Here is a 23,706-nt window from a genome sequence, read left to right as displayed (position 1 = left end):
GTAAAATTATCTTTTTGGTACTTATTTTATATTGAAAGACTTTCAAGTATGTTAAGAGTAACTGGTATGCATCCAAGTTGGGATGTGCTATAATTATAAATATACTTTGGATTTCAAAGACTTACCATGAAAATATCTCATCAACAAATTTTATATTGATTATGTTATGATGATAATGTATTGGATATATTGGGCCAAATAAGTTCTTAAAATTAATTTCATGGTTCTTTACACTTTTTTAAATGTGGCTACTAGAAAATTTTAAATTACTTATGGAATTCATGTTATATTTCTATTCAACTGCTTTCGACAGTTGGTCATTGCAGAAATACACTGTAGCCCATATTACTGGCCCAAGCCTAGCACCCAGACTTATTTCAAGCAGAGATGGTGTTCAAGACAACTGACTGTTCCACGTTGGTTTATTTGGTAGCTATGGTTACATTCTGGGGGAAATCAGTAATTCTATCTTTTTTTCTGTAACATTTAAGAATATGAAGATTTGAAATGGCTGCTCTGAGAATTATTATTCAGGGTTCCCTGATCCAGTGTTCTTCCACGACAGATAAGCCGAGAAAGACGAGAATGTTTTGAAGCCAAATCCCTTCCCACAGAGACGTTGACATAACTCTTAGCCTAGGCTGATCAAGTGGTATTCTGTCTGTTACTCAAGATATTTATATTTTCTAGTTCGTCTCACACTCCACAGGAAGGATAGAAAGCACATCTCTTTCTCAAACTCTAAGTCTAGAACTGAAATGTGTTTCCTGAAGTAGAGGCGCAATAGTCCCTTCCAGCCAACCTTTTGGGGAAGCAACCAAGGAAACTGCTTTCTCCTCTCAAACTGGGTAACAAAAGCAACCACTAGTAAAGTCTGTTTCCCACATATCATATGGAATTTCATCACCAGGAACTGTCTGCAAAGAAAATTTCTTGATAAAGAGCAAGATTAATTTGGGAATGTCAAAGATCTTCAGTTTTATAAAGCTGTTCAAGAGAGAAAGAGAGCAAAGGTTCATGGGTATTTTCTTCCAAGAAAGTTAACACAAATTTAGTTTCATGATGATGCAAAATGATTTAGAAGGATAGGAAGGGACATGAAGAGAAAATTAGACGATATTCAGTCATGGTACTTCCTGAATCCCACACTGACACCCCAATTGCAGTGCTACAGCAGAATAAACAAATGTCATCTGAGACTGAGTCTTTGACAACGGGATGAATAAGCACCCTGCTCTGCTTAGGGAGCAGTGAGCACGAAGGGAGAGAGTGTCGGCTGAGCCAGGGGCCTGTGTTCAAATCCTACCTCCACGACCAACAGCTGCAACCTTATGTAGCTGCCAGGCTGCAGTTTCTGCACATGGGAGGTAGACACAATAATACTTCCCCACAGGAATATTGTGAAGATTAAGTATAAAGCCTCAAACCGTGCCTGGTGCACAGTAAGTGCTCCATTAAATGTCAAAAATGGGAGGTGCTACTGTTATTGTGAAGCCTTCAACACCCAGAACCAGATAATTATAGAAGTAGAAGAAACTTTACATATTATCCAGTTCCGTCCTGGATAGGGAATCCCTCCACGGTATCTCGCTTAAGTGAGCTGAAACAGAATCTGTTGTCCACCTTTCATTACTTCAGTAAGGGGTTCATTGCGCTGTGGTGGAGCCGAGGTCAAAGTTTATAAGTACTGGGCCAAAACTCCTCACTGCTCTTTTGCTCATTAGTTTTCATTCTGTCTTTTGAAAAAGTCCCGTCACTCTCCTTTAAGGCAACCTTTCAAGCTCCTCATGCCTATTTCCCAAGAAGAATCTGCTCTCCAGTTTATTCCAGTTTACTGTCCCGGCCACAGGAGGATGACAGCCAGACTGGTTCACACAGCTCAGAGTGTGACCAGACCAGGGCAGAGTGGAGCTGGACTATCGCTGCATTATTGAGATCCCTAAATTTTAAATTCATACAATAGCAGACCTAGAGAGAGGGAAAGCTACATTTGCTTCCTAAGTCGTAGTCATATTGGGATTAATTTAAGGAAGAAATCTTCCCTACACGAAAAGAGGCTATGCAGCAAAGTCCATAGGCTGGACTGAAAAAACCAGAAGCAGTTTTGTGGCGTAACTCTGATCTCCTACATTTAGATAGCAAACAACATAAGACTGGGGACCAGTGGGCTGGGTTGAAATCTCAGTGCTGCTATTAACTAGATGGCTTTGACCAATTCATTTAATTCTGTGGACGAACCTCAGTATGACTCCCTTTATATGAAATGTCCAGAACTGGCATATCTACAAACAAGAAAGTAGATTAGTGGTTGCCTATGGCTGGGATGATTTGAGAATTAACAGCTAACAGGTACACAGTTTCTTTTGGGGATGATGAAAATGTTCTAAAATTGATTGTGACAATGGTTGTGCAACTTTGTGAATATATTAGAAACCACTGAATTGTCAGTATATCAATTGTATCTCAAGAAAGCTGTTAAATTTTAAAGTGTCAGTGCATTTAACAATGGCATATTAGACACAACTTTTCACGATCAGATCTTCTAACAAAAGTAGAACATACTTCAACCTACTACAAATTTAAAAATTTAGACTGATTTCTGCTACCACTAGCACACTTCTGAATCAATTTTTTGCATGTATTTCAGGTAAGGTCAAGCTATTGAATAACTTCTAATTACATTTCACTGAAGCTCAACTTACAATTTTAGGAATTCCAAAAAACCGTCATTGGGCATCAACTATGGGCAAAGAATGCTGCTTTTACAGAAGTTATGCATTCCCAAATGAAAAAAGATATGTAGCTATTGTGGCCCAGAGATGAGCCATGGCTCTGAGATACAAAAAGGAGCGGCGGGGACGATTCGGATATCAACTGGCAGGATGGAGGCTTCTATCACAGGCACGCTTAGTCTGCTGAAACTTTAATCAGTTTATCTCCTGACCAGTTCCTCCCTGTGAATTGGAAATTATACACTCAACTGCCAATTTATCTAATGATTTAGTAAAGGGTGAGAAAAATTTAAAAAAGGGAAAGACAGGAACTAATCACCTGAGCAAAAGTGAGACAGGTAGACATATTTCTGCCAACGCTGACAGAAGCAGAGACCTAATTCCATTAAGCTGCTTTATGTGAAAAAGTGCTGGGATGGCATTCCCTTCCCACAAGGTTTGCTATAGAAATCATCATTGTTAGAGTGGGAAGGAACTCGGAAATCATCTGAGTTAACTCTCCCATTTGATAGATGGGAAAACTAAGGAGTAGGGTGTTTAAGAGAAATAGTGACTCCACTGAAGACATCAGATTCCCGGTCCAGTGTTCTAGCCACTCTACAATGCTGCTACTAACAAAAGCTTTCAGGAAAATCACTGATTGGTCCTTTCTTACTTGATGACTTACACTCATTGTTGCATTAATCTCTGCCACTGTTTCTTCATCTGTGGGGAACTGATATATCTGGACTCCATTGCTGACTAGTTCACTCATGATCTTACTCTTGAATTTGTGCAACTCGTTCTTGGCGATAGTGTCAGCTTTTGCAATTATTGGAATGATGTTCACCTACAAAACAAACACATCCATTTTTACACAATTCCAACATTAAGAAAAATAATTAGACAAATGAATAGAATGTAGCAAACAGACTAATAAAAATTGTAAAACTTCACTTAAAAATTGAGATGATATTAAAAAATAGGACTTTCTACCTAGATGCAGAATTAAGAAGACATGGGATAATCTTTTAGTTCCATCTGTGAACACTTTTACTTCCTCCCATCTGGCACTGAAAGCATACTTGTAATTTCCTCTCCTGTGCTACCTCATTTTTCTTCACAGAGTAAAAGGAAGTGCCTACTCTATGACAAATAGCAATAACAAAGAAGAGTATTCTTTGAATAACCAACCACTCCTTTTATGTCCCTCCCAGCTACTTTAGGAACTTGATTTTTGCATGCTCCAAACATTGTAATAACAAAGTTTTTGTTAGTTGGAATAGAGGAATATTCAGCTCTACACAGGATAACATCCTTTCTTTCTTCTGATCTGAAAACTGCTAGAAGTGAAGAATCTAAGTATTAACCAAAACAAAAATGGTTTCACCTACTTTCTAATTTTTCACAATCACACCAACTAATTCTTTTGAAAGTCAGCTTCTATCACATTACTCCTTTATGCCAGAACAAGACCTAGTGCCAAAGGCCAGGCTCACTTTCAGAGCATCGGTTACAAAAAGCAGGGAGCCCTCAGAGTTTGATAACAATGGCAGAAAGCCCAGAAGAAGAGCGAAGGATGTCCTCCAGCACAAGCCCCAGACCCTGAGGCCAGGCATTCCTCTCTCAGCTTCCGCCAGCATGGTCCACAGGACACATTTTTTAAAATTCTTTGTTTTTGTTTTGTTTTTTAAGACGTTTCTGTCCTCTTTCTTTGGGACTTGCTTTTTTTTAAAAAAAACCTTTTATTTATTTAAGTGTGTTTTTCCAGGACCCATCAGCTCCAAGTCAAGCAGTTGTTTCAATCTAGTTGTGGAGGGTGCAGCTCACAGTGGCCCATGTGGGGATCGAACTGGTAACCCTGCTGTTAAGAGCACCGCGCTCTAACCAACTGAGCTAATCGGCCACCCTAAAATTCATTTTTAAGATCAACTTTCTTCCACTCCCTAGTAGATACAGAGGTTTCAATAAGATGCTATTGACATTCGATACCTGGGACCATGCTCTCTACACAGCTCAGAGGAAAAGGGAACAACTCAGTCTTAGCCAAAGAGGAGTTTTTAGGGAGGTTTTCCAGGTCACATCTGCATTCCTTTGCTTCTCCTTTTATCCCAAGAGCCAAATCAAAAATCCCTGATAAACCAGAATGAGATGACATTCTGACAGAAAAATCTATTCCTTGACCAACTCCTAATCTCCTCATGCTTGGGTTTCCTTCAGCAAGTGGCAGACTGAAAACATATCACTGACGGTGGGGGGAAATGTTTGGATCAGGGCCTGAGGAACAGAAAACTTCCCAGTTGTTCATATTGGCTACCTTTCGTACACATTTAGTATTCAGTTAATATTCTCAGACAAAAGGGCAGGGGGTCATTGTTTCTTGGCCAATTTGACCAGAGCCATAGACAAACCAGGCAATTAAGATTTAAAGTCTATGTTTCCTCAGTGGCAGGTACTTGCAAATCTTTTCTGGAATTATTATTATGTTTGCCTTAACTCTTCACTGTACTTGTATAAACAAACCTTTGACAAAACCGTGTCCAGACGCTACCTAACACTAACTACAACAAGCCCAGTTCTTTGAAAGCAGTTTAACCTGCTTTGTGGCGACTTATTTCTTTTTTTTTAAAGCTGTTTGGCCTTATTTTCTTTTCCTTTTTCAATCAACCACACTAAACAGAATCCTATGATGGATGTATGGATGTTAGCCTGCCTTGGTCTGTACAGTTGACCTCGGTGAGGACGCCACCTCCCTCTCCACCCTTCCCCAGCTCTGCTTTCCAGCACATGACAGCACAGAGAAGGGGCCTCACTGCCCAGGATACCCCCACTGCTGACGGCTAATTGCGGCTGAAACAAGTGAGAAGAAGAAGGGTTTCTATGTATTCTCCCAACAGTACTCTGCTGCAATAATCCTTTCAGGCTGTTAGAATATTTTTCTGTAAACCAGGGCTAGAAGCCCAAGGAGCCTGGCCCAGCTTCACCCACTGCAGGTGTTTTGTGTGCGGGATCACACAGGCCTTGGGGACAAGCTGAGCTTCTCAGTGTTCTCTCACTTTTATGTCCCTCTGGAGAGAAAGCTTCTTTCAAACAGTGGTGCATGGACAAAAAATAACACCTAACAAAGCCATCCAAGGATAAGACTTTGTATTGAACTCAAGAGGGGGTTAGAATCTAGGAGAAAATACCATAGCTTCGTTTTGTGGTTCTTCTCATTGCCATTTGCTGCTGCTCTATTTCAGAATGTATTATCTTCCATTTATCTCAAATTGGAAAATAAAATTAATTGTAAAGTAGGTCACCTAACGTGATCAAACTTATCAGCCCCTTCCTTCCAATGTGGTGAAACAGAGGTTATCAATGTGGAAAGGTCAAAGTGAAACTAAGACTTTAACTTCTTTTGAACATACAGGTATAGTAAAATCTAAGAAGCTGGACCATCCTTGTCACATAGAAAAAAAATTAACTTTTTTTCATTCTAAACTTCAAATTAAAGACAAATCTTTTAAAGAATTTAGAGAAAGCTTTTTAAGAAAATAAACACATCATGAATTTATGTTTCAATCTCCCTAAATTTAACCCTTCCTATGACTGTTCTGGTGTCTCCATTATATAATTCCTAACCCTCATCAGAGCATACACTGATACTAATTTAAGAAATAAACATACTTTGTAATGAAGCTGCATGGCTTTGTTTGTTTGTTTTGTTTCATTTTATCCTAACATCCAGAGAGGTTTTGAAGCATTTTTCTCACATTGCTAAAAACCCTGTGGTTCTGTAAACCAGAAAACACAAATTACAGGGTTGGGGGGGAAGGGATAGAGGGATGAACAAGCAAAGCAGAGAGGATTTTTAGGGCAGTGAAAAAACTCTGCATGATACTATGATGGATACATGTCATTACACTTGATTCAAACCCACAGAATGTACACCAAGAGTGAGCCCTACTGTAAACTATTGACTTTGGGTGATAACGATGTGTCAATGTAGGTTCATCAGTTCTAACAAACATACTACTCCGGTGGGGATGGTGGTAACTGGGGAGGCTACACATGAGTGGGGGCAGGGGATACATGGGGACTCTCAGTACCTTCCTCTTAATTTTGCTGTGAATCTAATACTGCTCTAAAAAATACTCTTTAAAACAAAACAACACCATATTACACTGAAAGCAGAGACTAAATTGGGGCCTTTGGATGAAGAGGCTCTAAAAGGAGAGTGGAGGGTAACCAGAGTGACAGTGAGTACCTTACTGTCCAGCTTTTTCATGGTGACCAGGTCCAGGGACTTCAGTGAATGTCCAGTAGGTGCAATGAAGTAGAGGCAGGCATGGATCCTGGTGTCGTGGTAGTTGAAGAGAGAACGTTTGATCTTCAATTCCTCTTGCAAGTAGGCCTCAAACTGGGCATCGATATATTCCACTATCGGCTTATAGCTAGAATGCGGAAGAACGTTCTCTGAAACACATGTTCAAGTCAGCGTGTTCCTAGTCTCAAACCTCTTTCTCAGTTCAGCATGGTACCATCCTCCAAGAAGATTTCATTCGTTCCCTCTCCTCTAAGAGCCAAAGCTCAAGCTCCTTGGCATCCCAGGCCTTCTGTCTTCAGGTCCCAGAACATTTCCCCAGGCTCCACTCTCCCAAGCCCCTGGCTCACCCTCGCTTTCCGTCCCGGCCACACACAACAAGCTCTGCCTCCAGTCCTCAGCTCATGCTAGCCCCTCTACCCAGGCAGTCTTCTTCCTGCTCTTCTCCTGGCTGACATTCTTTCTTCAACACGGAGAGTAGAAACATGCAGCATGCTGCCCCTTCCCCATGGCACCCATGAGGATATTCTTAAATGACTCTTTCCTATTGGGCCAAAGCTGCGCCTCAAAATCTATCCCAACAAAGTATTTTGACAGCTTCTACCAACTGATTGGCATTGGTGCAGAGAATAAAACTGGTGTGTGATTTCAGGGTACGGCAGCACATCCTGCTGGGAGCTCTTCCTGTGCCCTTTGCCCCATTCCTCCAGAGTGTTAGGGGTTCTCCGTGCCCTGAGCACATCCCATAACTTCAGCTATAAACTGAAGTGCCTGGACCATTAGGAGCTTCAAGATTCTTTCCAACTCCAAAATGTTATGATTTGAAGGTAAACTTTATAATCCTCTCTTCTCACTAAATCATAGTTCAAATCTGTTTTGGATAATTATGCATAATTCTATTAGCTGACCCTAAGCACAATCATTAGTAGCATATTGGGAACACATATTCAATAAACCATATGTTCTCTGGAGATTAAGTACATGAGGTCACTGTGGAAAAGACATGAACTCTTACAGGTCTCCAAGGGGACAGCTCAGGAGAAGTTAGAGTCAGCAGCAATGAGACTGGTCTATTAGGAATACAATGGGTTAATTCTCCCCAAACTTACTACCTTGCTGAGAAATGATTTCAGCTTTAAGAAAAACAAAAACCTTCCAATATTCAACTCCCAGGCCCATAAAATTAACTAAATCTTTGAAAGGGAACTACAAATCTTTCATAAGGAGGATGACAGCTGACACTGTAAGAGAAAAAACAAACAAAAAATCAAAATAAAAATAAAGCAAAAAAAAAAAATTTATGACTAAAATCAAAGCCATCAGATAAAAGTTTTTTGATATTTTTCCTTGGTAATTTATGACACACCATTGGTTCACTTAAAGCAGACAAAATCTCTAAAGGTTTAAAGAAAAAGTACAATGTACTTCAGCAATAATAAAGTTCTAAATCATGACAAGCAAAATTCCAATGAAAAGGATGAGAAAGTGATAAGATTCTTCTGTTTTCCCATTTAAAAATATAGGCAGGTATTACATAACAATAGTAACAATCATTATTATTATTATATGATAGTTATATAGGATATGGGTTAGAAGCATAGATTCAAGCTAGACCGCCTAAGACCAAAATCTAGCTCTACAACTTACTAGATGTGTGACTTTGGACAAGTTACTAAATCTCTCTGTGTCTCAGTTTCCTCATAGGTAAATCAAGAACAAAAATAGTACCGATATCAGAGAGCTGTTGTGACAAATAAGTGAGCTAATATATGTAAAGGCCTAGAAGATAAAAGTAAATATATAATATAATAAACAACAAACAAGAGATAAGCAATCCTGACTTTTTTAAAAGACAGGAAGAAAACAACAAAACAGGGAATTTTACTCTCACCCAATTCCAGGGCAACTGTTCTGCTCCTGAGCTCACGCCAGGTGAGGAAGTGGACCAGACCCCTCCACGAAGCCACTAGGCCCTGTCAGTCCAGGGCTTGATCCTCCCGTCTCCTGACACCGAAGCATGTGTTTTGGGGATCAGTGTCCTCCCCGAGAACCCTCTGAGCCCCAAGGAGAGGAAAAGCAGCTCACAAGCAGTTATTCCTTTCTCCCTAGTTCCTGATGTTTAACGTCTCAGCACCTCCTCCCCAACAGGAATCCAAGCATGTTCCACTTCCTATTAATTTCCCTTTCAGCCTCTGGTTTGGATTCTGACCCTCCAAGATTACAAGAGGTAGGACATCTCTCCTTCTCCAGTGAGAATGCTTTCGGCCCTGGGTTCAATGTATCCAAAGAAGTCTACCGTTCTCCTCTTACATCTCAGGCCTCCTGCCTTCCTGTTACAGAGTCCTGGCCAATCTTTTGATCTCATTCTTTGCCCTATATGTGGTCTCCCTGAAAAAAAAATCACATTGATTCCTGTTTCACTTGCCATCTACCTGATGATGATTCACAGATCTCTACTTCCTTCACCTGAGCTTCAGATTCCTCCAGCCAACTGCTCACCAGATATTTCCATTCGCTCTTCTAAATAAATACGTCCAAAATCAAACTCTTCATCTTGCTCCCAAACCCATACATTCCCCTATTCCTCAGCACGGTGAATGGCACCTCCATCCACACCGCTGGCCAAGTCAGAAACCTGGGATTCAATCCAGAAATCTCCTTCCCCTCCTACCTCTCACCCATGAAAGTCCATCCATTTTGTGTATTATTATAAACTGATTAAAAACTGTATTCCAGGAGAACTCTTCACCAACGTCCCTATCGCCTATGTGGAAGATTGAATTATGTTGATGAAATAGTTTCCTTTTGATGCATAACAAGCCAAGCAAGTGGCTTTGTACTCCCTTTCACAATCTTTCAAACAAATTCTCTGTCCCTCACTGCAAATCCTTTCCACTTCTTGTTATCTATATTCACAGGCGTAAAGATAAGGAGGCTTAATCCCTGTTTTGTCTTTTGCTAGTTTCCAGTCTTAAAGAAAAGGACACCTATTTATATTCTATTTAGCCAATTCAAACATCTCTGGATTGTAGCCATATAAATGGGGGGAGGAGGCGGGGGGAGGGGGGTGAATCATATCTGGCCCTTACATTTCCACATACTTTCCTTTCAAGGCATGGGAATATTCCCTTTTACCCACAACTCATTTCTTTTCATATACCTCCAGCCATTAAAACAACAATAACACAATAAAATGACAAAGGTTGACCTTAAAACTGACGGAAAAAATATTTTATACAATGTTTTCTATCTACCCAAGCTACTTATTTTTGCAAAATAGCCAATGCCATCATTCAGGGACTGACTCTCCATTTTATATATGACTAGATGCCTACCACGTATTCTTCTCTATACTGTTAGCCAAAGTCAATTTTCCTTACGCCTCAACTACCTCTACGAAAAAATGTGAAAAAACCTTATAATTTAAAGACAAAACCGTCCAATTCCATTTTTGTAACTTTGGTGAAGATTTGGTGAGCTGGAGGATTCTCTCTCAGTGGATTTCAATGATCCGTGCTTCTCAGGGCTGATTATCAGATTAGTTAATGATATGCCATTGACAGTGTAACTCCCGCCTCCCAAGTGTAGGGCTAACTAATTCTTCAATTTCCAGTTCTATAGTAAAACTGAGTTTCCCTTCTTCAGACCCCTTTCTTTCTTCACCCAAGAGTACAGACAACTAAACAAGGAAGTCCTTAAACCACAAAGAGTTAATCATGCTATTAACCATAACAGGAAACCTTACTAGATCTCTCTTCCTGCCTTCTTCTAGCTAGCCTGGTCCCAGGCAGATAATGATGTAGGAATGCTGACATGTCCGAAGCCTACATAAACAAACTGGGACATTCTTAAAGTCTTGCATCGATGGCAGAAAGGCTTGCCTAATCCCCAAAGTAGTAAAATAATCATGGGTTTAGAGAAACAGCACATCCCCTCTTCCCATATGGTTACATACCAATGCAAAAATGCATATCCCACTTCCAATTTCTTGATGGATGCAGGGCCTATCTGAATAACTATTTTAAACAATAGTCATTTGGGTTTATAATCAACAGTGTCACTCAGACCTTCTGGGGCCCAGAGTTCTAAATGCCATTTAAAGAGCTTATGCAACAGCTGTCAAGAAATTTCAGAAGAAAAAAAAATTTGGTATCTAGGTTAGGTTAGTATCACACTTCCTCTCTTTTAAATCTCCTTGGAAACTATTATCTGACCCAAATGAGTCAGATAACTTCTTAAAGAAGCCTCCAGCTGCAAAGAGGAGGCTCAGCATTGTACTAGCCACTTTATTCAGTGCTGGCAAGTGCAAACCCACCAGCCTGAGGGAAAGTCCCAGTTAGGGGAGAGGCAGGAAGTCAGCGGCAGTGCTCAGGCAACGACTTTGGGCTGGAACAGCACATGGAATCTGAGAGGCAAGATGCTGGAAGACGGTTCTCATTCCTGAAGGAAGAGATCCTAAAAGGTCCAGGTGCTGCCCTCCAATCATGGAATATCTAAGCATGACTTTCTATAACCCCAGGGAGAAACCTGTGCGGGTCAGAGAGTTGGAGACACGTCTTGCTCTGAGTGTGCAGTATAATCAGGCAATGAGGGAGGCCCCAGCTCTCTCCCAGTATCCCACAATGCACCTGTGCACTTTTTCTTATCACCAGGGCTTTCTCTTCATCCACTCTACTTGGCATTACAAACAGCCTCTCCATCATTCCTTGGCATTGATGTCAGAAATTAAGAGCAACTGCTCAGCTGCAGGGTGTGAGCTCAGCTGTCCCCCACCCCAACACAATGTACAGATAGTGCATTTTGACCAGATGCAAAATAAAATCTTTCTCACTAGGTCTAACAATTGCTGCTGTTTTTAGAGGACAATGTTTATTAAAGAGCATTTAAATTGCTCTATAGATAAAACAGAGCTCAGTGCTCAGCTACATAATGAATTAAGTATTTCTCTGTCATTACTATGGTGCTCATATGTATCAGAGAGAGTTAAAATATATATAGGCAACACACATTTCTAGATAAAAATAGTTCAAGCTCCTCTTTATAAAACACATGCATATAATATACACAGTTTTGAGGCAAATGAAAACACAAAACAAAAAACCTTGGTACCAACAGCATTTCTGAACCCTAAGCAAACACCACAATTTACTGACTTGGTGTTTTATTGCCATACTGCTGTCACAGCTCAAAAACGTATCTGAAAGCCCCATTTGGAAATCATCTTTGGGCCTGCGATAGTTTTATTTTCACTTTTTCAAACTTCTTTTAAGAATGAATGTAATATTTAAAATAGCCAGGAATTAGCTAATATTTTTCCAACAGATCTTTTATAACAATGTTTTCTTCACTTTGGTGTTTTAGGAGCAACACAAGGCAGAAGCCACACAAGGAAAAGGGCTCTTCTCACAAGCCACGGTGAAGGCAGTCAGTTACCTGGGACAGAGGTGGTGGAGGTTCTAGATAGAGACCTGCCCCCAGGGTCACAGGTACCAAAACTGCATGAGGTGGTTGGTGGCAGGGGTTTCTGCTAACTGTGCAGTTTCGGGGGGGAGGGAGGGTATGTTTCTCTAGATTGATTTTCCTGGTGGGAAAGCCCCAAACCTGGTCCCATGGCCATCCTGGAAAAATGCCATCCGTGAGCTTATTCCTCGTAACAAGTTCCTTTTCTGCTTACACTAGCTGGACTCAATTACACTAGCTGATTCTGACCTGAAGAAGATTTCTCAGACAACAAGAATGTCTTATCACTTAGGCGACAGAGTTGGACCACGCCTCATCACCAGTGAACACGCAGTCTTTGAATTTCCTGGGGATGAGTCCTGCTAGCTCTTCATCCATTTACATTCCCTCAGAATCCCAAGATATACCTGTCATCTTTATTGATCTGATCTCCAAATCCCACAGTGTCCACAATGGTGAGCTTCAGCCGGACATTGCTTTCCTGAAGCTCATAACTTCTGGCTTTTAACCGGACACCTGGTTCATTATGAGTAGCTGGGTCACTTTCAAATTTGGTGTTGAATAAAGTGTCCATTAACGTGGATTTGCCGATGCCCGTCTCACCTACATGACCATAAGAGAGAAATCAGAGAACGTGTCAATGCCTCTTAGTTATCAGCGCACTTCGTCAGGAGCTTTGCATAATCACCTTTGTAGAATTGTTTAAAAAGTCATCACCAGAAGTCCCTCCACAAAAAGAGAACTAGTCAATTTTTTTCTATGTGTGATCTATCGAATACCTCCCTATACGTGTCTTAATGAATTTCAGAAACTATTTTGCAGAATAGATCTTGAACTTACAGATCAAGATACTCTTCTTTCCCTCTGGTGAGAGAAACAGAATGTGTAAGCTTGCCTAGGATCAGTGTGTACATTACAAAGACAAAGCGTATCTCTTCCTCTCCTAATTGTTGGTGTATGAAACTACATTACTTAAAGTATACTACTAAGTTTCTATTACTAGGAAAAAAAGAAAGACTTATTCCATTCATACTGAATTATCTGATATCATCTAATGTTGTCAAAAAGAATCACATTTTTCAAAACAACACTCTTGACAGTAATAGCAATAATAACAAACCCCGCCAATGTTACCGAGTGCTTACCATGCGCCCGGCCCGGGGGCAAGAGCTTCCAATGCATCTCATTTCAACCCTATTCCTCCCCTCCGAGAAACAAACAGGGGCTCCTGTTTTCTCCATTTTACACGTGGTGCACTGAGGCTTAGATAAGGTTAAGTAACTTGGCTAACGTCATACTGTTAAGAGGCAGACCCAGGGTTCCAACCCAAGTTTGTGTGATTCAAACACCTACACTCAACCAACAAAGCATCCTGCCTTGACTATTACAGAAAAAAACCAACTGCCTAACATTTTCCATTTAGTTATAGTTACGAATTTGTGCGAATCTTCCGTATTATCCCCATTTTCTTTCCCTATTCATCTGCAGTCAAGATGGCAAACATTTGTTGGTTTTCCCAGTTTCAGGGTGATGTCTGCGACAATGCAACTGAATCACGTTAAATGACCTGCAACACTTATTAATTCACATTGATAATTCAAGTCAATCAATGTTTATTGAGGCCCTAATTAGTGCACAGCAGAGTAGCAGGTACCTGGTAACACTATATTAATCAAATGGTAAGACCCAAATATGGAGCCACAAAGAACTTTAGCCATACCTTCATAAGACCAAGCAAAACTCTCCTTAACTGTAATTCTTGAGTCAAAAATAGTTGCCAAGGAAAAAGAACCCAGCCTTGTCACTGGTGGTGGCAGTGGTTGTGATTGAATGTGTGATGGTGAAAAGAGAGGAGTAGAAATCAAAGATCATCCATAGGAATGTCTTTTTTTTTTTTTTAACCTGGAAAATTTCCCAAATAGATTTCCAGCTAATTTAAACATACCAATATGTTAGAGCCCTTTTAACAAATCCCAGGAACACTTTCTTTTCTAGAGGATTGGTATAATGACCTATAGGATGGTGACAATTCCATGGGGGGAAAAACAGCTCTGGGATTTGTAGCCTTAGGGCAACCCTCCCTCTGTGATGACAAAATCCACTTACTAATTAGAAGGTCTGTATTACTCATTGCTTTCCAACATAGTGCAAAAGCGAAGTAGGATGGAGTCTTTTTGGACTTGAGCTTTCTCTAATCAGAAGCCTTACATGCTTTACAACGATTCACTCAGAGGATAAGAGTTGGTCAAGTATGTTTGCCTTACTCTTTAACCTTTCCCATTGGGCCCCTGATACTTCTAAGATCAAAGAATTTCCTTTCATCAGCCTTCATTCAGCCAGTATTTTTCAAGTGTCTACTACTGTGTTTCCCCAAAAATAAGACCTACCCAGACAATCAGCTCTAATGCATCTTTTGGAGAAAAAAATAATATTAGACCCGGTCTTACATTATAGTAAAATAAGTCTTATATTATAGTAAAATAATATTAGACCCAGTCTTGTGTTATAGTAAATAGTCTTATATAATATAATACCAGGTCTTATATTAATTTTTGCTCCAAAAGATGCGTTAGAACTGATTGTCTGGCTAGGTCTTATTTTCAGGGAAACAGGGTATGTACCAAACTCGGTGCCAAGTTCTGGGAATACAACAATGAACTAGCCTGCTGTGGTATTCTCCCATAACCTAGAATCTGACCTAGAACATGACCAATCAGACTCTAACTTATTATTATGGAGATGATATTTTAAGCTCCTGACATAACCACACTCCTCTTAAGAGCAAAACCATACTTTATACTTGTGACCTTGCTAATGACCACAGGTAACTTGACCAGGGCTGGCCTCTGACAAAGGCACCCATGGAAGCCTGATTACTATGCTCAGAGAAAGTGCTCCATACTGGACAGTGACCTATGTATCCAATCAGAACTTCTCTCTTCAGGAGTTTCAATAAAGAGACATATAGTCTGCACACAAGGTGACGGCATAAAAAAAAAAAAAAGATATACAGAGAGAAGGGAATAAGCAGAAGCTATGAGGCAGCAAAGGCTTTAGGTAAATTGAAGACATGTTGTTGACAGACCATTAGCAGGGAATGTAGTAGAAACAGAACAGATATACAGTACAGCTTACTATTTGAAATTCATTCACTAATAATACTTGAGTATTTCTTATGTGACAAGCACAGGTGCTGGGGATAAAATGATGAATAAAAACAGACAAGAGACACCGCTTGAACTTCTGTAATATACTGAACGTCATTCCAGATCTCCATGAAGTCTGGCTGTGTAGCAGTTGAGATTATTTCCTATCTTCCTTACCTTCCTGAATATTACAAAAAAAAGGCCCATCAATAAAAGTAATCTAAACTAGTCTTTGCTTCCTAACATAATGGAGCTCAACAAGCTCACATAAAAATGACTTGAAACAAAACAAAGTTACTATGTAATGGATATTGAAACACTTTAAACAAAACAAAGTTACCATGTAATGGATATAGAAACAAAACAGGGTTCTCAAGATACTTAGAATCTGGTAGGCAATTCAATTCTGTAAGTACTCCAGTCATTTTAAGTACCTGCTACATATGTAACTTTCTCAAGTGCAGCAGACTTCTCAGGATTTATGTATTTTCAGACCATGGACAAAGAATGACAGCGGAATTACCTTATAAAAGTCTCTCTGTATCCATTCAGCTTTCATTTCCCCCCCACCCCCCAAAACACCAATAAAGGCTTCAATGTCCCTGGCAAGGATTCCAGGTTACCTGTAGTGGACTGAAATTACCATCTCATTTTGCTAGGCTGAGAATTAGTTAAGCACATGCGAATCAGGAACACCATGTTTTTTTGTTTTTGTTTTTTTAAAGGCAAGGTAATTTTAATTATCATTTACATTAAGGTGGAAAATATGAACAATTAGCATTCCAGGCCCTACTTATAGCACAGGGTTAATCAATGGGTAGGAAAAACCACTGTTCCTCTAAATTTTGGAGTTCTTTACTTTCCTTTTCTATTCTCTGTGCTTTTAAGAGCCATAATTAGACACAGCTACTCTAGCAGCAGTGTGATTCACCAAAAGCAGTTCAGTAAAAATAACAGCTTTTGGAATACAAGTCATGATAGAACTAGGGGAGTTTTTTGATGCATTAGCTTTTGAGGCTTCTGTTTAGCCTCAGAAAGAAGGATATTTTCTATACTTTTGAGGACCCATAAAAATAAAATGGCTGCTTTCTAACCGAGTCACTGAAAGCCTACCAGGCCTAGTTTCCAATTCCAACTACACAACTATAACAATATTTTGAGAAAATGAACAACTACCCCTAATACTGAAGCCTTTTGGAATGCCCTCGCAGAGTGCCGGACCCAGAGTAGGCATTTATTAAAAGTTTATTGAGAAGGAAAATGATCCTGATGATCATTTATACTGAGATTTGCCACTTCGATCGATTTTTCAGTTTGTTGTTTATTCTATTATAAATTCACCTGCCTAACCCTTGGTTGTTAGAATCATTAGAGAATTGCTCTTGAAGCGTGGTCTGTGGCTTCTGTTTGTCCTGCTCCTGCCAGCGCTGGTGACCATGACACCCACGTCACACCGGAAAGCAGTCCTACCTCTTCCATTCTATTCTCAGGCTTATTTAATCTGCAAGCTCTAAGTTGGACATTAAACCAACAAGCAAACAGAAACTGTGTTATTAATCAGAAGGTAACTGTAGATTGCTCAAATAGCTGATCTATGATTCAGCATCTTTTACTCTGATTTCTAAGACTGACTAGTTGAATGATTACCCAAGGAACTGTGTAGGAACGTCTGCCTCCCTCCTCTAAACACTCGAGATTTTATTCTTGGAAGGAGCCAGAGAACCACAGAGCTATGTGCCTAAGCTGTGTTGTTTTAACTCCTCAGAGAATTGCCTGTGATGAAACATGCTTTGGCGAACCCCACCGGCCTGCATGAAGGACTTCAAAGAACAGCCCGTGACACCTGGTATTGCATGGATTGATTGCGCTGACTGAGGAAATGCTCAGGAACCTCGACCTAAATGTGGGGACATTCATCTTATCTCATCCTGGAAAATCAGGGGAGAAAATCTAGGTGAAACTGTGTTTCATCCGGAGCAACTATTTTGTTTCTACTTTATAGATACTATAAATCTGTCATTATTAAACTTTTAACTTGTAATTGGCACATAATATGTGCTCAGTAAATATCTGTTGAATGAAGGGATTCCCTCCAGCCCCTGGCTGAAAGACCAATGTATTCCTGATAGAACTGACTGCTACAGGCAGGCCTGCCTGAGGGCACTGAGTGCTGACTCTATCCCTGGATTCACTTTATTTTCGGGGGTTAATTTTATCTTTATTCTTTTACTCATTCATTTCACCTTGTAAACCACTTTATATTCTTTCCTGAAAAAGTAAGATGGGATAAAAACGTTTAAGATTTGACTATAAAATCCTACAGTCTCTACTGACATGACAGGCTTGGCTAAAATGATTTTTACAGTTGTCTATCTTCTGTTCCTCTTCTGTCATCTCCTCAAAACAATTATGGCTGAGTTATTTTTAAAATGTCTGTTCTTCAAAATGTATTATTAATGTACTTTCACACTACTATTGAACAGGTTCCTCTTCAAAAGCAGGGGTGTTGCAGTATTTTATCCATCTTTGTATGTGCACAAAGCACCAACGTACAGCTGTATCAGTGCTGAAGTTTCTCGCAGAGCTAGTGTCATTTTGGGAAATGGATGAAAAAGATATTTAAATTTAAAATTGCGAAGAAAGGCTGAATACTAATTTAGATTCTCTGGAGAAATACAGCATGGGCAAGACAGAAAAGGCTTTATTTAAACTAAAGTGCAGCTTTGGGGTGATTTAGCGTGTTGTAAACAAGATGGAGAATGGGGGAACTATAAACTCCTGGGTGTTCTGGTACCCAATTTAGCATCAAGAATTCTCTTCCGGGTTAAGTGAACACTACTGTCTCACTCTTTATTTCATTTCTTTCCAGGACTCAACAGAGATGGGTTCTAATACCAGACATTTACTGCAGTGCCTCTAAAACTAGACCAAGCTCATGCCAGGATTAGTTTCTGCCCTGGTTTGTTCCCTCTGTTTGCAACCTATGTGCCTAGCCACAAAGGAAAATTATAATTCTAAGACCTTTTGGATAAACATCATCTGCTTCCTTACTAGGATCATAACAGTTTTTAATCCTCAATTCCCTCCCATGTTTATCACATGAAAATATATTAATGATGCTATAAACACTACACATATACATACTGTGTAAAAAACTACAAATGGACAGTAGGATGACAAGGAGAAAAGCAAGTACCATGGAAGTTTTAAGCTAAATATGACACCTACTCCTCTAAGTGGCTGTCAAAATGTTTTGATCAACTAGAATGCTTTTTCATAGACTCTTAGTTTAGAAATAGATGGACCAATAATTGACAGTGAGAGTTGTTTTCTTATACACATATTTTGCTGTAAAATATTTATGGTAAAAAGATTCAATGTGCTCCACCATCTAAGGATAAGTATGCATAATACTTAATGCTGATAACCGTCTCCCAAAGAGCTAATGCTGGCTCCAACCACAGAGTTCCAAAGAGTTATGGAAAAGAACCTGTTGGCTTGATATACTGAAAACAAAAAAATACTTATATAACTGTGAGAGAACTGTTACGGTCTGTCCAGTGTGTGCTTCTCCCATGTCCAGTCTCCTTTCTGATCAAGTCTTCTTTCTTATAAGGAATCTCCCACCCTGAGTGCAGGCATATGACTTAGGACTGGTCAACCAGAGACGTCCTGTGACTTATTCAGTGAGACTTGTCAGGAATGGTTTCTTCTTTCCTTTGGGATTGCTAAGCTGACAGCACTACTTCCGTGAAGAAAACACCTGAACATGAAGCCAAGCAGAAGCAAGCAGGATCAAGAAGCAGAGACAGAGCCCTGAAGACAGTTTGAATTCCTAGGGTCAGCTGCTCTTAATTACACCATTCAGTATAGTTATTTTTTAGTGTATTGGGGGGTTGAGGAAGAGTGTTAATGGAGTTGAAACTTGATTTCACCAATTCTCTGTGGAAAATTTCCTAATACAAGAACAGTCAGAGACAGACAGAGTGTTCCTGGCTTGGAAAATGGAGGAAAGAGTCCAAGAGCCAAGGAAGGCAGGCAGCCTCTAGCAGCTAGAAAAGGCAAGGAAACAGATTCCCCTAAAGGTTCTGGAAAGGAACGCAGCTCTGTGGATGCTTTAATTTTTGCCCAGTGAGACACACTTCTACAGGACTGCAAGGTAATAAATTGGTGTTGTTTTAAGCCACCAAAAATAATTTCCAGATACAGAAAGACATAGACAGTTTCTAGAAGGATTCTGCAGTGTTATTTCTGTGGAATGGAAATGAGGGTGAAATAGGAAAAGGGAGGGGATACCTTTTATAAACAATAAATATGTATTATTTTCGTCAGTTTGACAAAGTGACTTTAAATGTTTAAGAATGGAACCAGAATAAAAACCTAAGGACCATACGTCTCATCACCTACCCAGGAGAGTCAGAATAGTGGCTGTTAAAATCCAACAGGGCAGCATGGATGTGGCTTGTGAGGAATTACAACTAGCATCATAATTGTGCTATTTAATACAAGGGGTCAGCCAATGAGGCAACACACCCCACTTCACAGCACACCCCCGGTCCAGCAGCCCAGTCCCCCTGGAAAGCTTTCCCCTACTTGCAGGGGCCAGGACATAACTCTCACACGTATTCTTGAAGCTGATTTTAGAGACAGGGTTGGGAGAAGCAGGGAAGAGAAGCCAGAATAGTAATTAGCCTACAATTTAGCACATTTTTCAATAGAAAAATCAACAAATTGCCAACAAATCGCTATGCTAATGAAGAATTGCCCTGCTCTGCAATGAGCACTTACTGGAAGAGAAAAAAACAACTTATTTATGCCACTCTGTAGAACTAGCGGCCATTCAGGAGGTCCCCTGCTGAATTTTAAATGGCTTCATGCAGGGAATAGTAGAAAGAATGAGAGCTGGCTGCCCTGGTCATGTTTCTCTCTTATCTACTGCTAAAGACGTAATGCCAGAGAGGAAGCTGGTCTACTGTGCAAGTCAATTGTGGCTTTCTGCTAATGAATGTCCAGTGCAGCAGCTACATTCAGTATATTCAAATACTTTTAAAAAGGAAAATGTCTGCCCCTCCCCCCAATAGCTAACAAATAAAATGGTAGTTCTTACATCGAGCACACACCTTTTCTAAATTTAATTTTACTCGGACATTAGTCTGGTACATTCTGCCAAGCCTGGGGGAAGGACAGTCCATTTGACTACATACAGAAATACAGAATTCTTTTGGTCTATCTCAGGGTGATGTCTCAGAAGTACATGCCCAGGGGACAATGGCAACAAAACAATGCAGCCCAAACCACTTCACTGCTGTCAGCTGGTCATTCATCAGGAGGGACAGCGAGGGTGAGGGAAAGGCCATTATCCGTTCCAGGGACAAGGCTGCTTCAAACCAAAGGATTTCAATTTCTATTTTCCTCTTTTTCTACCTTCTTTTCTACCTTCCTCCTCTTAGTTTGAAAGGTATATGAGTAGAGAGAAGAACAAAAATGCCAATGCCAGAGGCCTAGGCTAAAGTGTAATGTTTAAAGGACATGAATAAAACACACTGAGGACACAAAAAATAAGATCTCTTTGGCCTTTGCCATTTATCTGCCAAGAATAAACTAAGGACCATATTAGATTCCAACTTAAGGACAAAAGGTTAATTTGACAATTCAGGCAAAAAATTGATTTCAGATATGAAACAGAATTTTAAAATTGTCTTCTGCGCTCTAAAAGCAAAAATTTAAGACATTACAAGTTTATTAAAATAGTTAGAATAGTTTCAGATTTCACTTACTGTAGTTAGAATTTCTTTTAAAAGATTTCAATAGAGGTTATTACTGCATTGTAGTCAGAGATCCCAGATACAAATTCTTAAAAGGCCTTTGAGTGATCCTATTACAGGTGCACATCTCAGTTCCTTCTTTCACCTTCTATAATCTAGTTAAGGGTCACTACGCCCATCAAAAATTAAAATACATGTTTTAATAGCAGTATTAAACTGACCACTTACTTGACTGTGTGACACAAATAAAAATAACAATTTGAGTAACACCACAAAGCTTACAAAGCATTTACCCAAATACAAGTCTCAATCTTGGTAACTGTGTGCCAAAGTGGGTATTACTGCCCTGCTTTACTGATTAAAAAACAAAGAGTAAAAATACTACTCCCCTTCTTTTCTGAAAATGTGCCCCCTCTGACTGTCACCTGCCAATCAAGGGTCAGATTCCTTACTCAGCAGCAAGTGATGAGTCACTTACCAACACACAGGATGTTGAAACAGAATCCTTGAGAAGTAGACTTGTTGACCAACTGGTCAGGAAGACTGTCAAATCCAACATGGCCAGAAAGGGACAAGTTTCGAAGCTCTTCATTCTGGAATTTCAGAGGGGGAACATTTGAGAATCCGTGAACTATGCCGGGGTATCACACATTACGCACATTGCTTTCTCCTTTCCTGTCTTCTTAACATGTACCCATACCCTCCTTGGCTTCTACACAACTGAAGGTTCTACACAACAACTCCAAAGCCTCACTCTTTCCACAGAATCACACTGACTCCCAAAGTACACTATCTCCCAAGGTACCTCATTCCTTGTTATACGTGTACTGATGCAGGGAAAATGGAGCTTCTAGAGGTGGCTAGTTCAGATACGCATTAAGAGACATAAAAAACCGCCAACCATTTTGACAGCTTTGAACACTCAAGAAAAACTTTCAAATTACTTTCAACCCAGAGTATAAAATAAATAATACTCTTCTAGATACACGAAGGAGCTTTGAGAAGCTCCCAGGGGAGGATACATACTTGTTAACAATTATGGAAATTCTGTAATCACCATAATGTAACATATTTAAAATGACTCAGCACATCAGTCGGTCCCATCTGCTCCATTAGCCGTCCAGGCTTCTTGGGGCTTTCTTGCTCTGCCCTACACAGCTCCTGGCACAGGCCCTTTGCCCAGCCTCTCAGGATTACTGAAGGAGCCTGGGTTAGGGAGTTAGCAGACATTTCAAAGGTTGGGTGATTCATGCTGTTTTATAAGATGGTGCTGACTGCCTCCATGACTTTGAAGGCATCCAATGGGTGTTGGAAATAATCTGTGAAACATTTTTTCCCCCAGGAAAACAGAAGTCACCTATGGTCCTTCAATTACAGTATCACGGTTATGGTTTGGGATTCCAGAAACCAGATATTGAAAGCCTTCTTGAAAACAAGACTGCTGACGTCCTGGCCATGTTGCCAATGAACTTTCTATTCAAAATACTGAAGTCTGGGTGAGAAAAAGAGCCTCAAAGTTACATTTTTTTTAATAAAAAAGAAAACGACTTTGCACAGGAACACTTATTTTTTTAAATACTCGTTTTCATTATTCTCCTATCTGTGTTATATAATGATGAGAGTGATTTCTTTTAATCAAGGACTGAGACTTCATTTCAAATCACTATGGTTACTATATAGGCGGAGAAATGTGACTCCCTACATGCAGTGATTTTAATGGAATGTTTTATGAACAATACAATGTCTAAGGTCCTTGCCAGCTCTAAAATTCTGATTCTGTGAAAGAAGACTAAAAATCATCACACTGCCTGAATACCATGGTGGCAGCTGCAGGTTTGAGGTCAATGGGACAGAGAACAGATGCCTCGTCTATGAATAGTTTCCTTGAAACCTGCCAACAGGGAATATGAGCCTCAAGAGGAGGCACTTATCCTTGAACAGGATGGCACAGTCGACAGCTCACCAAACAGCTTCCGGAGCAGACCCGGGGGCAGCAGGCCTGGGAGTGGGCCAGGGCTCCCAAAACACCACACGGCCCTATTTCTACTACCTGCCCCTTCCTCTTCAGCTACCTCAAAGGCTCAGACAGCAGGTATTTTTAGGGTGTTTACCACATCCGGGAAGACTTGGGGGAGGAGGATTTGAAATGAGTCTGGGTTATATTTAGAAGTCTTTCCATCACAGCTGTGCAGTGGCTGTTGTGTAGCAGGGTAGGAGAATCCACCCCAGCCGTCATTTCAGTCGCATCACTGACTTCAACAGTCAGCGATGGGCATGAAAGGAGACAAGACAAGAAAGGACCATCACCGCACATTCCC

General features: G+C 40.2%; 1 protein-coding gene across 10 annotated transcripts in view; it reads right to left on the bottom strand.

Moving 5' to 3' along the window:
* Positions 1-23,706, bottom strand: part of SEPTIN11 (septin 11) — a 95,018-nt gene that overhangs the window by 30,431 nt on the left and 40,881 nt on the right. For all 10 annotated transcript variants that reach the window (XM_033105403.1, XM_033105395.1, XM_033105397.1 and 7 more), the window contains exons 2-5: positions 21,867-21,981; positions 12,885-13,080; positions 6,961-7,147; positions 3,400-3,561 (exon numbers count right to left, since the gene is read on the bottom strand). In XM_033105403.1, coding sequence (XP_032961294.1) covers positions 3,400-3,561; positions 6,961-7,147; positions 12,885-13,080; positions 21,867-21,981 — 660 coding nt within the window. The remainder of the gene's footprint in view (positions 1-3,399; positions 3,562-6,960; positions 7,148-12,884; positions 13,081-21,866; positions 21,982-23,706) is intronic.

The sequence above is a fragment of the Rhinolophus ferrumequinum genome, chromosome 5 (genome assembly GCF_004115265.2).
Source record: "Rhinolophus ferrumequinum isolate MPI-CBG mRhiFer1 chromosome 5, mRhiFer1_v1.p, whole genome shotgun sequence".
NCBI lineage: Eukaryota > Metazoa > Chordata > Mammalia > Chiroptera > Rhinolophidae > Rhinolophus > Rhinolophus ferrumequinum.
This window is presented reverse-complemented; position numbering and strand designations above follow the sequence as displayed.